This window comes from Pelodiscus sinensis, chromosome 10 (assembly GCF_049634645.1).
Source record: "Pelodiscus sinensis isolate JC-2024 chromosome 10, ASM4963464v1, whole genome shotgun sequence".
Lineage (NCBI taxonomy): Eukaryota > Metazoa > Chordata > Testudines > Trionychidae > Pelodiscus > Pelodiscus sinensis.
Window position 1 is genome coordinate 47727672 of NC_134720.1, and position 18214 is coordinate 47745885.

Here is an 18214-nt window from a genome sequence, read left to right on the forward strand (position 1 = left end):
GTGTTTTTCTGCATACCTCCACCATCACGTACAGCATACTCGACCAGGGCCCCGGCCTCCTCCACTGTCTTCCTCACCTAGGTCCTTACTCAGGAGATTTGCAGAGCTGCAACATGGTTATCCACACCCACCTTGGCTGTACACTGTGCAATCACACAACAATCTAGAGATGACATAGCCCTTGGACGTGCAGTGCTCCAGTCGGTGAAGGACTCTGACCCTACCTCCTAGACTGAGCTTGGGAATCGCCTCATTGGAATGCACATGAACAAGCACTCAAAGAAAAATCAGTTATGTACCTTCTTGTAACTGTTCTTCCAAATGCGGTGTTCCTGTCCCTTCCAATACCCAACCTCCTTCTTCCCCTCTGTTGGTGTAGCCGGCAAGAAGGAACTGAGGAGGTGGCAGGCTGGCAGGGCCCTTATGTTGGCTGCTGTTTCAGCACCACTCCAGGGGGCGCCCAAGCTGCCCTGCAACTAGCTTCTAGGGGAAGACTCTATTGTGCTCCCGAGTGGAATGGACATGAACGACACATCTCGAACAGTAGTTACGGGGCAGTACTTCACAATTTTTTCCTCTGTCGGCTGTTCTCCCTATCTGGATTACAAGAGGGAAGACTGTTGAAACGCCGGATAGGCAGCCTGGCCTACAGAGAAACATGAAGCTCTGTGGTAGCATTTCCAAACTGAAATACGTTATCGCTATGAGTTGCTGGATACTGAATCTGTCCAAATATTTGTCTTGTTGGCATCATAAGAACGGCCATACTGGGTCAGACCAAAGGTCCATCTAGCCCAGTATCCTGTCTACCGACAGTGGCCAGCACCAGGTGCCCCAGAGAGGGTGGACCGAAGACAATGATCAAGCGATTTGTCTCCTGCCATCCCTCTCCAGCCTCTGACAAACAGAGGCCAAGGACACCATTTTATCCCCTGGCTAATAGCCTTTTATGGACCTAACCTCCATGAATTTATCCAGTTTCTCTTTAAACTCTATTATAGTCCTAGCCTTCACCGCCTCCTCTGGCAAGGAGTTCCACAGGTTGACAACACGCTGTGTGAAGAAGAACTTCCTTTTATTAGTTTTAAACTTGCTACCCATTAATTTCATTTGGTGTCCTCTAGTTCTTCTATTGTGGGAACTAATAAATAACTTTTCTTTATCAGCCCTCTCCACACCACTCATGATTTTATAGACCTCTATCATATCCCCCTTCAGTCTCCTTTTTTCTAAACTGAAAAGTCCCAGTCTCTTTAGCCTCTCCTCATATGGGACCCATCATGTGTGTTACTTGCTAATGTTAATATGGGCCCTTCATTTCCTTACTGTAGATGTAATCCACCCCTCTCCCACTTTGTTCTGTAGCATGGAGACTCTGGTTCATACAAATTGCGTAGTGCTTTTAAAAACAGATAGGAATTGCCCTAAATGGAGCAGTCCCATTTAGTCCAGTGTCTTGTTTCTTCTGCATTTCTGGTGATATCTAGCAATATGACATCCTGTTGGGGGGCAAAAGAGAAGATTGAGGGGGACAGTGCAGTTGAAGACCAAAGCCGTTCCAATGCTTTGCATCCAAAAGAATGAAACTTACAAATGGGAATGTTCTAAAGTTTGCCATGGGGTTAAGAGCCTGCCCATTTCCCCATGATTTTTAAGTGCTATTAACCCATCTCCCTTGTTTGCCTGTCTGTGACCGCTAATAGTACATCTGCTGCTGGGTTATATAGCATAATCCAGTAATTGCATGTGCTGTGTTGTTGATACAGGGTGAGTTGTTTGCCACCTGTTCCTAATGTTCTTTTGTATGTAATAGCTCTTCATCTAAACCAAAATCAAGTGCATTGAGATCTGGAAACCTGCTTTGGCTTTCCACTTCTGCTTTTGCTTTGCAGTTCCCATCATTAGGAATTAAACAACCTCAGCATGTTATACCTTCCTGGCGGAACTGTTGTGTCTTCAGCATTAATGTGCTGTCATCTCTTGCCCAAAAATTCATGATTGCTGCTCCACATGCCCTCTGATTCTTCACTTGTGGGCTAGATCCGTTACTGATTTTGTTTGTATTAGTGTGGCACTGCAGAGCTGTAGTCACGTCCCAGGACTCGGGTGTGCCAGGCACTGTATGGTATAATATAGTAGCCTCCTCTTTCATTGACTTTGCAGTTAGGAGTCACGGCCTTTTTTTATTGCTTATTGGACTTTATTACATGCATGTAGCATGTGCTAGGTCCTGTGCAGCCACAGGAAGACAATCTTTGCCTTGGAAAGTATCTCTGCCTCTTCTTTGTCAGAGCTGCAGTTCACTGGGCAAGAACAAAGTGCATAGTACAGAGAATAAGGGTCAGAAAAGTGCCTTGCCTGCTGTTTTTGTGTGGCTTCTTTGAGTCCTGACTGCTTCGCCTGCTGACCCATTTTCACTGCCATCAGTACTGCAGAGTTGGTGCAAATCAGCTGAGTTCTCACTGCAGAAACTTTGCTGCTGAAGATGTATAAATGACCTACCTTGATTGCATGTTGTGTTAGCAGCGTAAGTTAAAATGAGTCCTCATGCCACCCTCCATTCTAACACACAGATTGAGCGTGCTTTGTTGCAGTTGCAGAGGAAGACTAAATATGGAACCCCCACAGCGCTGTCCGTTATTTTATTTTTTTGTACTGCCACAATGTTTTGCATCTAGTAGAAGACAGAAACGTGTGACCTAAGTGCCCATGTGAAGAGCTCTTGCTGGGGGGAGGTGATTAAGGGAACTTTCAGGGTCAGAGGAGGGCTAAGATGTTTAAAACTGGCACGTGGTCTCTTACTCTATTTGGTAATACATAATTTTTTTGTTTGTCAGGTGGACTTGTTCAAAAAGACCCTTTTGTTAATTCCTATTCACCTGGAAGTCCACTGGTCCCTCATTACTGTGAACATCCCTAACCGAATTATTTCATTTTACGATTCCCAAGGCATTCATTTCAAATTTTGTGTAGAGGTAAGAGGAATTATTATAGTTACACTTAACATGTTTGAATCCTTGCTTTAAGAATTAAATGTTCATCCTTTCTGGAGTAAATCTAGGTTTTGGGGGCATCTTGCTTTATGTAATCTGTGTGCATGTACTAAAAATAAAATAAATGCTTGGCACTTACGTTGTCTTCATCCAGTTCTGAAAGTGCTTTACAAAGGTGGAGGAAATGTATTACATTCTTTGACGGGGGAAACTGAGGCACGGGCCTCAAGGTTTCAATGACTTCGTACCAGACCTGGGAATAAAGCCAGGTCTTCCCTTGCCATATGCATACAACTAATCTGTCTCTAGCAAACTTTTTTTGTTGTGTTCTCTTCCTCCATAGCCCTACCACAAAAACAAAGGCTTAAAGCCTGATACAGTACAAGAAACCCATTGTTCAAAGAGAAAGGAGAGCCATTTCCACATCTTGTGAGCCAAAGATTGTTTGAGCTTTTTTGGGGAGTGCAGGTACCAGCATTTTTTCTTAAGTGGTCGATTGAAATATGATCACGTATGCTGGTAAAGCATAGGCAAGTTGTTTGGTCCGGACTGACCAATTTTAGTGGCTGTTTTGCAAAGCTAGCCTAACTGCTTGCAAATACAGCAGGTTGCGGCTTTTAAGTGTGTGTAGTTGTCATCTTTTCTCTTCAGGCAGAGTGGCCGTGATTGTACAGAGAGCTCATAGAAAGGAGATCAGAATTAAAACAATTTCCCGTCAGCAGCTTTGAAAGATAAAGCTGACTCCTGAAAACTAGAGTGACCTAGCTGCATCACTCAGGGCTAATAACATCTTAGCTCCTTGTGCTATTGAGTTAGGTCGACCTAATCCCTACTGTAGACACAACTAGGCCCCCATCGGCCAAGCTACCACCTTTTGGAGTGGTAGTTTAATTATATCCGTGAAGAAACCCCTTCCATTGATCTAGGAAGCATCTAGACTACAGTGTCAGCACTGCAGCAACAGCCGCCGCTCCTCGGCGCTACTGGACCAACCCAGCAGCACCCAAGCTGCTCTGCCCCAGGCGTCCTGATTCAGCCACTGCTGAATCTGACCAGCAGTGGCTGAATCAGGACGCCTGGGGCAGAACAGCTGGGGTGCTGCCCGGTTGGTCCAGTAGCGCCCAGAGCGGCGCTACGGGACCAACTGGCAGCACCCCAGCTGCTGTACCACAGGTGTCCGGAGCAAAGCCACGGAGCACGGGGGCAGCGGCACAGCCCAGACACGCCGTGGCTGTCCTGCTGCCCTCGGGCTCCGTGGCTTTGCTCTGCTTTGTTCCCCGTCCCCCTGGTCTGCAGACCAGGGGGACGGGGAGCAAAGCGGCGGAACATGCGGGCAGCGGACAGCCCAGACGCGTCTGGGCTGTCCGCTGCCCACGTGCTCCACGGCTTGGCTCTGCTTTGCCCCCCCCCCCCCCCATCCCCCTGGTCTGCAGACCAGGGGGGGGGGGCAAAGCAGAGCCAAGCCGCGGAGCGCGCAGCCAGCTGACAGCCCAGACGCGTCTGGGCTGTCAGCTGGCCGGGCGCTCCGCGGCTTGGCTCTGCCTTGCCTCCCTCCCCTCCCCCCCCGTACCCCTGGTCTGCAGACCAGGGGGACGGGGGGGGGGGGCAAAGCAGAGCCAAGCCTTGGAGCGCATGGGCAGCGGACAGCCCTGTCCGCTGCCCACGTGTTCCGCCGCTTTGCTTCCTCTCCCTGGTCTGCTGGAGACCAGGGAGAGGAACCCCGTTCGTAACTGCGGATCCGACATAAGTTGGATCCGCGTAACTCGGGGACTGCCTGTACTTCAATGTTTATAGAACTAGGGAGTTGCATGCTTGGTTGCTTCTCTAGGCCATGCTCCTTGCAGACACCAGGGGCTTCTTGTACCCCTGTATTCTCATTGTTTGTAAGGTCCCTGTGTGCCACATTCCCATCCCCCTGTATTTCAGGGACTTTGTGCAACTTTTGCCATGCCATGGTTTTCCATTCCCTGCCAAGGATGGGGAACCTCAGGCCCAGGGGCCAGATGTGGCCCCTGGCTTGCCTGGATCCGGCCCCTGAGGCTCAGGGCTTCCACAAACCCGAGTATTAGGGAACCCATGATGGTGCTGTGCCTCCCCCCCCTCTCTCCCCCCCCCCCCCCCCATTGGGACTAGAGCAAACAAGATCTACTAAACTGGTTCCCCCAAGGCTCTGCTTCATGAGGAGAATGTGGGGAGTGTCTTCACGGGCATGTCAGTGAGGGTTTGTGTGTGTTTTTTTGCTTCTCACTTGTGTGCGATCCCCAACTCATTTTTCTATGGGTCAGCGGCCCCCGACCCAAAAAAGGCTTCCCACCCCTGTGCTAGACGATCTACATTTCTGTCATCGAGAAATTCTTTGATTTGCAGAGAATTACAGAGGCGGTTGAAGCCCTGGCTCTGCTACATAGATGCCAGGGGCTACCTGTGTTCCCCATTGCCCTTTTTGGATTTTCTGATTTTTCCCCAAATTGACAGACATTAGGGATGTAATAGTGTAATCAGTTAACCAGTAACCAAAACCTTATAGGTTAATGCTTTAGACCAATGGTTTCCAATCTTTTCGCGCATAAGGACCCCTTTTCAATCTATTAAAATTTCATGGACTACCCCCTCCCTGCAGAAGGGGGGGGGAGGGAGGGAGGGAGAGGAAAGCAAGAAAAAAGAGAGGGGAGAAAAAGAAAGGATCGGGCCTGCTGCCATGGGCCCGATCTTTATTTTTCAAATGTTCCAGGGACCCCCTGCAGTACCGTCATGGACCACCAGGGGTCCGCAGACCACAGGTTGGGGACGGCTGCTATAGACTACATGCATTTCCCTCCCCTCCACCAACCAGTACATTTTTAACAGGCTTACCAGCAGCCCGGCTCAGTCCTGGCTCACTTCCGGGGAGCCCCCGCCAAACCCGTGTTGCTGCAGGGTGACAGGTGGAGCTGGTCCGCGAAGGGAGCCAGTGTAAAACCCAGCTCTCCTCACAGAGAGGATGAAGGCTGTCTGATGAAGAGGCAGCAGCCCCTGTCTGGGGGCGGGATCTGTGCTCCTAGACCCAGCACAAGCCGAAAATGAGCCGGGCTGACTGCCCGCCTGGCTCCTAATACACTTTAAATGCAGAGCTGCAGCAGGGGTAGGTCCTGGACCTATTTTGAATGGGATGCAGTGATCAAAAAGTTATCCCGTAACATTCAAAGAGAAATACTATCAAATATTGTGTGCAGCCAATCTGATATATTCGAACTGGGCAAGGGTAGGCCATTTAGTCTAGTGCATATCCCTGTTCTCCACAGTTGGTTTTTCTAGCACTTTGCCCAGTCTGTTTTTAATTGCCTCAAGCGTGGTGGGGTTTCCACTGTATCCTTGCATGGATCAGAGGGGCCAAATTCAGCAGCGCCCACTGAAACCAGTTCTTTCTTTAACCCGTAGAGCTGAGTTAAGCACAAGGACCAAACTGTCCTTGGTTAAACTTACCTGTGTGCTTTTTCTCCTTGGCTTTAATTTGTGTCTGATGGTAAGACCATGATTTTCTTTTTAAGAACATCCGTAAGTATTTACTGACTGAAGCAAGAGAGAAGAATCACCCTGAGTTTCTCCAGGGATGGCAGACAGCTGTTACAAAGGTAAGTGCCAGCCCTCTAAACCCAAGTGCGAATCTTCCACAGGCATCGTTTCCTGAGTGTGCTGCCTTCGCTTTTAGATCCATGTTATTAAAGAAGCAGTAAGTATTTATTTTTAAATGAACAAGTCAAGGCTGGATAACTCAGACTTGCTAGTAGGCTCTTCGTTGCTGGTTCAGGTCCCATCAGCCCTTTATCTCCTGTTAAGTGAGTTGGTGATCTCAGCCCGAACCCTGGTGGTGAAGTTCTTCCCATTGCAAAGCCACTACAATCAGCACCCATGCTAGCAAAGTGGTAAAGAAAAGTAGAGGCTGGCTTCTTTCATATTTAGAGGTGACTGCTCCAGACAAAGGTTGAAGCACATCCGCTGGGGATAGCAGGAGCTGGAAAACAAGTACTGCTGTGGATAGAGGGCTTTGTGCATATGCTGTGGAGAGACAAAGTGCTTTGGTCTTCAGGGCTGTCAGTCTGGCACATTTCACCAGCACTGCATTCACTAACAAATAAACTCTGGCAGCGATAAAAGGGAACAACTTGTGTGAAGTGCGAGTGAGGGACTTTGTGACTTGCATAACTGTCCCATTGTGGCGCTGAGGATATAACGCAGGTCATTCAACATTAGACAGTCCCCCAACACTCATGGGAGACATTTTTAGGTGCCAATGCAATGCTGAGAAGATCTCAGGTACACATCTCCTCCCTTATTTCTGCGTAGTCCTGTGTGAGATGGAGGATGTTGGTGCTAAGAAAGTATCATTTTTCTTTCGGCAGTGCTGCGGATGTGAAGGAAATTTTAATGTCTGAGAACTAGTGAGTTGAAAGCACTAAAAAGAGAGAGAATCTGGCCCAGCCAGGAAATTAAAAGTTGTCTTTTGGGGTGGGTTCATTGCGTCTCTTCAGGCATCATTCCGGGCCAGCAGCCTTGCAGTGTGCAGGCCCACTCACCATCCTTGCGTTCTCTCGGCCTGCCCACAAATTGCCCACTGCTTCTTTCAAGATCTGAGGGGAGGATGGGAATCTGTCCTGTATAGCCCAAATACCTAGGGAAACATTTCTCTTGCTTGTGTGAGTTTGCTGATGACTTTTACTGTCTTCTTTACTCAGGTCAGACTTAATGTTAAAATATTTATTTAGCGTAATTGAGAGGAAGCGATCCTCAGTTGGTCACTAAAAATTAGCTACAGGAGGGAACACTGTAATTTGTCTGTCATAAAACATCTTCTCTCTTAAATACGGGTTGTACCTCCCTAAACCGGGTCTCTCTGGTCCGGCAACATCTGTGGTCCAGGGGCAGGGAGGCCAGTAGTGGGCACGGGGCTCAGACAATGCCGGGAGCATAGCACCAGAGGGCTCAGGCGGTGTGACTGGCAGCCCTGTGGCAGTGGGTATGCCAGTGCAGGGAGTTCCAGTGACACACCCAGGAGTCCCACAGGAATCCCATGATGCAGGGGGCTCTGGTCATTTGTACAGAGCCACTCCCTATAGCGATGTGCTATGTAAGGAGAACTTAGGGTTCTACTGGTAGCACATCACTACAGGGAGCAGCTCTGTATGAGCCACCGGCAGTGTAGCCCGGAGCATGGCGGGGAGTCCCATGGTGTGGGGGGGGGAGCCCTGCGGCAGGGGCCTCTGGCAGCATAAGGAGTCCCACAGCAGGGGCTCAGGCAATGCGGGGAGTTCCAATGGTGCAGTCAGGAGGATGGCAGGGGCTTAGGCAGCGCAGGGAGCCCTGCAGTGCAGCTAGGAGCCCTGTGCAGCGGGGAGATCAGGCTGTGCAGAGGGGAGTGCTGGGGCTGAGAAGTCCAGCCAGAGCCGGTAGCACAGCTGGCTGAGGGCTGTGGGAGCCAGCTGGGGACAGAAGCAGAGTTGGCGGATGCCTGGGGGGCCGGTGACAGGGGACCTTCCCTGGTCCAGCAAATTCCCTTGTTTGGGACTGGCCAGTCCCAAGGGTGCTGGACCACAGAGGTCCATCCAGTACTAGGCATGATCCTAACAAGATACTGAGTTTCTCGCTTCCTATGACTGGGCCTGAAATAAGTAATTGCAGCTCAATTTGTAAGTGCCGCAGAGTGACCGGTTTCAATAAAAAACTCACTAATTTTGCAAAATCTCATTTTGGATTTTAATTAGAACTTTGAGTGAAAACTGAAAGAGGGCCAATAAGACACTTCACTTCTTGTATCTTTTTCCTCCCTCAGTGCATTCCACAACAGAAAAATGACAGTGACTGTGGGGTTTTTGTGCTCCAGGTAAGAGTGTAATTTTAAAACGGTCTGTGCCTTTTTTCTTTGATTTTTCTCTTGTGAATTCTCCTGTTTCAATTAAGCCTTTTCGTTTTCCTCAGTACTGCAAGTGCCTCGCCTTAGACCAGCCTTTTCAGTTCTCCCAGGAAGATATGCCACGAGTAAGAAAAAGGATTTACAAGGAGCTGTGTGAGCGCCAGCTAATAGACTAACAATTAAAAAAAAAAAAGTCAAGCTATTTATCTGGCATTTCTGAAGATTCCAGCTGGTGTTTGTGTACTTGAATTTCTGAAAACTTCCGTGAATTGCAAACAACTCTCAGCTGAGTGGTGTGGCCACTGTTACCTCAACTTTTTCTGTTCTTTCCCTGGCAGGACTTAACAGAGCTGCCACAAAATATTCCTCATGTCAGTTTGGTTTCTTCTTTTATGTTTTTTCCTGTATTTAATATTTATTATCTAAGCATGCATATAGGCAAAGCATGCAACTAAAAAAAAAAAAGTATAAAATTGTAGATTTGGTGCACCTTTGAAATGTAGCTAGAAATGACAGAATACAGGTTAAAAATTTGTTTGAAAACATAAAGATGCATGATCCGTTCTCTGACGCAATAATGCTTTGAATGTATCAAAAAATTCAATGCCATAAAAGAGCAGCTAGAACTATTTTTTGGGAACTCAAATTATTCCATTTTTCTCATTGTGGCTGTGTAGTACTGAATTCCCACTTTTTTGGGGTGGGTGAAGGGGCTGCCTATAGACTGCCTATCTAAATCTGCTTATTTGTGGAGACCCCCTTTGAACAGAGTTGAAGTCACCAATAAAAAATTGTTTTCTGTTAACATTTATCTAGCTGTCATTATCGCCCCCGTTCCTGGTGGTTGAAAAGCAGCCTTTGCACAAATGAGACGTCAGCACTTGACTGTATAATAAAACATATGGAGATATTCAGCTAGTCAAATTGACAGTATGTTCATATGGGTTTTGGGAGCCTTGGTGATTGAGCATGTGTCTTGGAATGTTAGAGGGAGAACTATGAAACTGACCCTGAAGATGCAAAATTTAGTTTTAATCTAGGATTTGGTAACTAGCAACTGTTCAGCTCTTAGCCTACTTATAAAATTTACCTAAGATGAAGTGGTATGTTTGTTTGTTTCTCTTTAGCCATCTTCCATCCGTGTGGGTCTTCTGAAACTGTTCCCTTCTAGCTAGTCTGTCCATCCCACTTCCCTTCATCCTCAATTCTAAAACTTTAATTCAGTCAAATCTTTCTGCACCTCTTCAAGGTACTTGACTACCTTAAACTCTCTTTTCATCTCCTTTTTGTTTATGAATTGTAGTGTGGTAACACTAGCAACTCTAGGCTTAGACCATGGTTCCCTTGTGCAAGGTGCTGTACCCACACAACAAGAAGACCTAGTCCCTGGCCCCAAAAGCATCTAGTCTAAGATATACTAGAGGCTCGATCCTGCCTCGCGTGGTAGGGGAATGTCACAAGTGCAAGACAAGGATGCATGGAGATCAGATGCTGCATTAGAGACATCACTACACCAACTCCTAGGAGCAGGTTTGAGGCTGAACAGGAGAGAGCATGTAACAAAATGACTCTATGCGGCATCTCCTTGCCCACTGCCTGACCAGGCTCTGCTGCCCCCCCTTTTTTTCACTGTAATGTTTTCAAGTAAGAGAGTAGGCCCAGAGGGGCTGCTCTGTGCAGAGGATTATGCTCTAGCACTTTATCTTATTTTGAGCTCATACATAGTGCAACAGCCTTGTGCTCCCAACCATAAACTACACAAGGGCTTGCAGCATCAAGCTTTGGGTCTCAATTCAGCAAGCCTCTTAAGTATATGCTTAAAGTTAGGCCCTTGCTCAAATGCTTTGTTGATTTGGGCATTGGATGAGCACCAAGAAAAGTGTACTTAGTTCAAGGTCTAAGTAGTTACACCTTCAACATTTAAACTTTGTGCATGCTTGCTTAGGAAAGCATATGGATTTATTTAAGCATTCCCTTGCATTGTTGTGTATACACCACCCGCATACCTGTCATAGTGTCTGGGATCAAAAACTACAGACTTTAAACAAAAATGAAACTTAGCCTAGTATCACTGTCCAACGCTAGTGAAATGCAAAAAATAAATGGTGACACATTGTTTTGATTTTAGATGTCAGCTTTTGTAATTCAGGATACCGATGAAAGACGAGGCAACTTTTAAAAATGGAATTATGATGTTATGCCACTTCTCCGAATGTGAGATTCCCCAAGTTAAGTCAGTTCTCAATCAGATATGATAGGGGACTTTCATAGCAGCATCCTTGTCCATGAGTATTTGATTTCCTAATTCACTGGAATCTTTGGCCACTGGATGCCCTGCGACACCTGTTTTGAAACCTTTTCTTATCAATGTATCCCATCCTCTATTCTCCATAGGACCAACTCCGAACACCCTCCCATTTAGAGTATGAGAAGGGCAAGATGGTTACGACCCCCAGTTTGAGAACCTCTTATCTAGACTATGCCTAGATCAAGTGGTTCTCAATTGTTTACCATTTTGGGCCACACCATGTATATACTCCCTGTCTTGCCCTCGGGATATCACATGGGTGGCAGGTCTGTGCTGATTGGGCTGCAAGTGACCTCCAGATGTTGGTTTGAGATCCACTGGCACAGATGATCTTTGAATTCAGAGTTTCCCATTCATGGTTTAGATATTGGGCTCCAGTTGATCTTTCCTTCTGGCCCATGATTTGATGCCTCATTGTTAAGAGCCCAAATTCGATGACAGTAAATGGGGAGGGGCCTCGGCCATAGCAAAGCGCTTTTATAACCCTCATGTTTAACTGGAAAACAGATGCATTGAAATGTGTTAATCTATGCACCTCTCTCCCTTTAATAAAAAAGGGATCGTGCTGCTTTAATCTGCAGCCTTGTGACATTTCCAAAGTGGAGAATTAGATGCACGTTTCTCTAAATCCATCTATTTGCCAGCTTGTCAGCCAGTCCCTTATTGAGAAGGATACTAATTTCAGTTGATTATGGGGCATAGTAAAGAGCAGACACTCAAATATGCAGCTTAACATTCCAATGAGGAGAATCTGAAAAAGGAATGCAAGGGAAAGTTGAACCAGGGTATTAAATGCACACTTTACTTGCATAATTGTTAGTGTAGGTCTGCAATTCATCATGGGCATTCAGAACATGACACACTGGAGTGTTTACATTGTGGAACTTAGGCAGTTTTAAGTCTTGTTCAAGAATGCTTCTGATGCTTTAAAGGAGGTAGAGTTCATAACCTGCAGTCAGTTTGCGATTTCATCTAGTGCTTCAGATCTGTGGAGAGTGCCTTTATTATAAGAGGCACATTTATGTGGCTGTAGTTAAGGCTGTCAGCAATTCCATTAATGTGGTATTTTAGAGTTCCATAAATTACTCTAAACCGATTTGTCTAATACATAACAAATACCACGACTTGTTCTGCAGAGATTTATCCAGTCAATAGTCAACCTATACTCCAACCATGACATGGGGGCTTCACCTCCCTGGGGATTGGTGGTATAACTCACTCCCTGAATGGTAGCGCATGTAAACCACTATTGACAATCAATTTTTATGCCCTGTTTTCAGTGTGCTTGAGGAGAATCTCTAGTCTAAGATGACAGGCTCTGTAACTAATGTAAATCTACATTAAAAAAAATTGATTCCACAAGGTGCTTAAGAATGTATCTTAGCCCAGGTGTGGTCTTCCTGTCTGTAAGTACCTTGCTAAACGAAGGAAGAACCTTAATACTGACAACATGCTGCCACTCCACTTTTCCCAGGCCCGTTTTTCGGGTGAGATTTTGTGCATATTTGAGTATTTCCCTTCTAGTGATTAGGGACACCTGGAAAAACTTCCTTGCTTTTGGTAGTTTGCATTTTGTCTTATCTCTGTCTCACCTTTATTTCCATAGAGTTTTGAGTGTTTGTCATTTTGGCCATTGTTGTTGGCTCAGGTTAAGATGGAAACTTAAAAGCAAACCTTGGAAAGTGGCTTGGATTCATAAATGTGTTGTGATTTTGGGATATTTGGGTGTTTTAGCAGTATATGTATATACTAATGTTGAGCACTATCCCTAACAATTGGCTTTTTGAGTAGTGTGTGTTCACCTTCACAATTTTTAATACAAAATTATTATTAAGGGAATGTTGACAGGAGCTCACTCAGTGGAGAAATGTCTCAATTTGATTAGCTCAGCTCCAAACTCCAGACATTTTTAACATATTCTATAGAGATGCAATGTTACAACTTTCTGTAGTTTGAGCTGTGACCAATTTACAAAATGAGGCCTCTAATTAATATGCATTAAATAGAAGAAAGCTACCTAAAGGAGACATCTATCTTATAACAAGTAGAAACTTAAACAATATAGGTCTGTCAATAGAACAGGTAGAACTTGACTTGCTTTTACTCCTTTCTTTTTTATATGAAAGAAAAAAGCACTGCTGGTTAATGTGGTTGTGTAGCTTTAGGGTTAAACTGCACATTTCTTGCTGAATGCTATAAAAATGTACAGGGATTGAATTTGTGGCAAATGGGAAAAATGACGGCTTAGTAAGAAATGTCTCTTTAAGCTATTAATCATCTGGCAACATCCTTGTCTTTATTACATTCATAATTTAAAAACCCTTTCATGGAGGAAATGTGGATGCTTGTTAAATATATTCTTTCAGCAGAGAGTACTAAGACATCAGATCATTAAAATACAAAATCATAAGAGACACTAGAGTCTTGCCAGAAACAATAATTACTATTTATATGTAATAGGCATCAAGAGCAAAAGAGATGAGTCTGGCTTGCTTGTGCCTGAATTTAATGGATTTTTGCAAGCAACAGACGAGAAGGATTTGGGGATAAAATTTAGTCATCTGAACGTGCAACAACACTCAACCTATATTGTTGGAAACCGAGTAAAATATCTTGAAAAATAAACTACCGGTAGTTTCCTCTGAACACAAGCAAAGTAGCATGTGGTGAGGAGTCTTTTCCCCTGAAATTCCGGGCAGTATTCATTCCTGTGATGATCAGATTTGATTCAGCTGACGAGTGCTTATTTTGTCTCCTCAAACACGGCCTTAGTTTACTCTTTTTAAGATCCCCATTGTTTCCAAAGAGACGGTGCACTCTCGAGTTTGTTTCCACAGCTCTAAGTTACTGATGCTTTTGAAGTAGGGGAGAGGTTTTGAAGTTATGGAGCCCTTAAGCAGAGCACCCGGAGGATGGACATTTAAAGATGTATGAATTGTGTAGCCACATAAAGGACCTTTAAGAATGGAATTTAGAGTACAAGGTAAGTCCCTTTTTTTTGTTTCTGTTGTAGTGCATATAAAGCCCATTCTTCCTAACAAATCTTATGGGGAAGTAAAATGTTCTAACAGAGAGCTTTGTAGGGTGGAGTTTAATGGAACAATCATTGAAGCTGGGCTGCCCTGCAGTCTCCCTAAGGTCATTAGAGACCTGGAGCAGCTGTTCTGGTGCCCTTTACAGAGGGGGGAGGTATGTGGCGCCAAGACACTGCCAGTCCTGCACATCTGGATCATAAAGTTTTGTTCACTAGTGAAATCTTCACTGCTTACCTAGTGTTTGTAGTTCAAATAAACTGACTCCTTCAGCAGTAGTTACAGCTGAAGAGGGAAAACTCCCTGTCCATGGCCCTTTAGAAAATTTGTCTCTATCTAGCATGGAGGTGTGAGGGCATCCATGCTACAGCCAAGGCATTGGGAATGGAGCACCATGTAGGCTGGGACCTGCCAGAGAATTAAACTAATTCCTACTTCGGTTTCCAAGTACTTGAATGTCTTTAAAATTTTGTTTTAAACTGTCCCACTTGCAGAGATTTTGCTCCCTTTAAAGAAATACCAACTTCTCATGTTCTTCTTGGGTTGTGTATAGTCGAAGACTTTTTTAAATGTAAAATGAATGTAACATTCCTGATTTTGCTTTGTTTCTCAGCCAGTTGGTGCACCAGTCTCAAAACCACCATTTTATAGGGCAGAGAGTAGACATAGAGGCATGTTTCCATGCAGAGTTTTGGAACGGGATACCTTGGGGCGGGGGGGAAGTGGATTAGATCGGTGGGCCATTTTTTCAGTTAAGCAGGTTTTTTTCCCCTCCATAAACTTTAACGAGCCTGATTTATGCAGATTTAAAAATACTAAAATCTTCAGCCTACAAAAAGACTGCTTGAATTTTGTGGTAGTTTTTAGAGCAGTGGGGCTGACGGCCTCGCCAGGCCCCTGGGCAAGGCAAGAGGGTCCCTACTCTGCACCCCTGGAAAAGGGTGGAGCCTTTGACAGAAGGGGCGGGGCTGAAGCTAGGCAGCCCTCTTCACCACCTGGAGAGTGCCGTGCCTCCCACAAGCATCCCTCATTTCCCCCCGGAGCACACCCTGCGGGGCTTCAGCAGCAATTTAAAGGGTCTGGGGCTCCTTTTGTATCACTGGACTCTGGGGCAGCTGTCCCCTTTCTTCTCCTCTCCCCCTATCGGTGGACCCGTTTTAGACCTTTTCAAAGACAATGTTTTGCACGTCTCCTAAAAATACAAATGCTCCTATTTTTGGTGATCTAGTTTGCAGCTCCTTAAAGCAGCGGTGGGGAATCTTTTTGGCAGTGACCAGTGTGCCTTATAAGCCAAGTACCCAGGAGCGATTAAGGTGCCACCCAGCTGCTTAGCAGAGCACCCTCAGCTGACAGCATGTGTTTCTACTGGTCGTGCACATCCACACATGCCTTAGTGCACATAACAAAATTTATTCCTCACATGGGAGGAAAAAATTAGAGGGGACACTGCCACTGACCCCCAGCAAAACAGTTGAAGGCCACAAACAAGTGAGAAACAGAGATAAAACAAAAAAAATCTCACTGACTTGGTCCCCAAGTGAGAAGGAAAACAAACCAAAACTAACTGATCTAGCTTCCAGCTGAAAGACACACCTCATTCACACTCAACTTGATGCACTGTGGCTCTGCACATGCTACTCGGGAGACTTGCTGCAGGACTGGAGTGTGAAAGCTGGCTCATGCCGCTGTGCAGGAGGTGGAGGGGAGCCCCAAGTCTGGCGGCGGACCAGGTCAAAGTAAACCAGAGACCAGATCCAGCCTGCAGACTATAGGTTCCCACCCCTACCTTAAAGCAATCTGGCTTCTGGTGGATGAGTGCTCAGTGACTTCTGAAAATTGGTCTCTTAAAAAACATGTTGGGTACCCAAAGTCACTAGTCACGTGAAAATCTTGGTCTACATAAACATGTTATTGATATGGCTCCATCCCTGCTATGAGTTTGTTGTAGGGTCTCCCTCAAAAAAAAATTTTTTTTTTTGAGATTTTACAGTCTCTATTCATACGTGATTAAAAACGATTTAGGCCACAAGCACACAGGCTCCACCAACATCTTTGATTTTCTCTCCTGCTCAAGAATGTTGCTTTCACAATGACAAGCTATTTGGGCAGCTTCCCCTTGCCCAGGACTTTGAAACGACCCGAGAATACAACATCAATAACAGGTGCTAATCCAGCCCGGTTTTTTTGGTAGTTGTCTTGTCTGCTCACTAACAAGTGTCCAGAATTTACCCAAGTTGACAGCGGAACACAAGTTCTGGTTCTTCAAGTGGTGGTATCTCATACCAACTTCCCTCCAATAACCAGGATGGTATTTGTCAAAATTAATCTGACGGTGGTCCAGGCCCCAAGCATTGCCACCGCCACCAGGATGTTTGCTGATGTGGCCATAGCTGATGTGACCTCTCAGTTTTCTGGTCTTCCTTAGTCTGGAGGGCATGCTGGCGGCATCCAGGAAAAGAGAGAACAAGGGCTGAGTCCAAAAAATCCCTTAGGGTATGTCTAGACTACCGTGTTTTGTCGACGGAAGTTTTGTCGACATTTACTGTCGACAAAACTTCCGTCGACAAAGAGCGTCCAGACACATTGAGTTCTGTCGACAAAGCAAGCTGCTTTGTCGACAGAACTCCGTAGTCTGGACGCAGTGTTACAGGCAATAACACCTTCTGTCGACAGAGTTCTGTCGTAAAATGAGGTTTACCAGCGTCGACAAAACCTCGTAAAATGAGGTTTACTAGCGTCGACAAAACTGCTGAGTTCTGTCGACATTATGTCGACAGAACTCAGCGGTAGTGTAGATGCTGGTATAGTTTTGTTGACAAAAGTCCACTTTTGTCGACAAAACTAGGTAGTCTAGACACACCCTTAGACTATTGATTTTTTTTGCAATCTATGGTTTCACCACCAGATGTCACACAAGTGCTATCAAAAGAAGATGGATATTTAGGGCTATGTTATTAGTGTATTGGCCCATAGGAGAAAGATCTTGTGATGTTTGTAGCTTGCCATATAAGTAATCATGTTTTCACATATTTCTGAATAAAATACTCGATGATTTCGAAACTATACTTCAGAAGTTCTTTCAATCCCATCGAACCCACTAACAATCCCCATGCATCAAATTTACAGGCATTTGATCTTAAGAATTATTCCTGAGATGTACTATTCATTTGTTTTAAAATGTCCAAAGAGAAAAAGATTGGTAGGAATTGGGGTAGCACGCCAAAGGCTTTGGTTCAGTCTCAAACCACTGCTCTGTATAGATCATGAGTGTTCTTTTTACAACGCTCCGTTGCCACGGCTATAAATTCTTAGGGAAAAACCACATCAGTGGCTACTTCTGTCTAATTTGTGGTCATATGCTTATAACTCAACATGGTTTTGCAAATAACTAAACAGTCTGGTTTCCCTTTTAAAAATGTGTATCCCGTAGTTGGTGTGTTTTATAGTCTTAACTCACAGTTGGATCTTAAAATGGAAAACTGATTAGTCCAGGTATGGGAACTAGTTACCCTCTACCACATGCTTAGGCTTGTGCCTTGTGTCCCTAAATCCTGCAATACCCCATGACATCCAGGTTGGAGTTTTAGGAATTTGCATTAAATTGCTGGTCTGCTCCAGCCTAAATTTCTAAACAGAAATGTGTTCTTGCCTGTAACCTCTTTATAAATTCTTGAATCATCCCATCTCTTAATTATAAAGCCACCTGTCACTTTTAAAATGTAGGTCAAATGCCATATTGAGGAGAAATTTACATTCAAGGCCTACGGAAAATACTTTTTGTTAATGTCAGTTATTTTGTTTGTATAACTGACAGGTCTGAGGGGAGTGTTGAATGGAGAAACTAGCTTAACACGCAGGCACATTTTATTTTCCTTGAGCCTTTTTTACTGAGCTCATACAGGCAGCCCTGATAAATTCAGGCACCTCAAATACCATCGACTGCTTCTTCAGTCAAAGGAGCCTTCAAAACTGCTCAGGTGTAAACTCCATGGTT

The 18214-nt window shown here is 45.2% G+C and overlaps 1 protein-coding gene and 1 pseudogene across 2 annotated transcripts in view; one reads left to right on the plus strand and one right to left on the minus strand.

The window, feature by feature from the left end:
- Positions 1 to 9691, plus strand: part of SENP5 (SUMO specific peptidase 5) — a 40098-nt gene extending 30407 nt beyond the window's left edge. For both annotated transcript variants that reach the window (XM_075938068.1, XM_006138471.4), the window contains exons 7-10: positions 2838 to 2975; positions 6521 to 6604; positions 8800 to 8850; positions 8946 to 9691. In XM_075938068.1, the coding sequence (XP_075794183.1) occupies positions 2838 to 2975; positions 6521 to 6604; positions 8800 to 8850; positions 8946 to 9056 (384 nt within the window). In that variant the 3' untranslated portion in view covers positions 9057 to 9691. The remainder of the gene's footprint in view (positions 1 to 2837; positions 2976 to 6520; positions 6605 to 8799; positions 8851 to 8945) is intronic.
- Positions 9692 to 16238: 6547 nt separating this feature from the next.
- Positions 16239 to 16657, minus strand: LOC142830806 (large ribosomal subunit protein uL15 pseudogene; annotated as a pseudogene).
- Positions 16658 to 18214: the final 1557 nt, after the last annotated feature.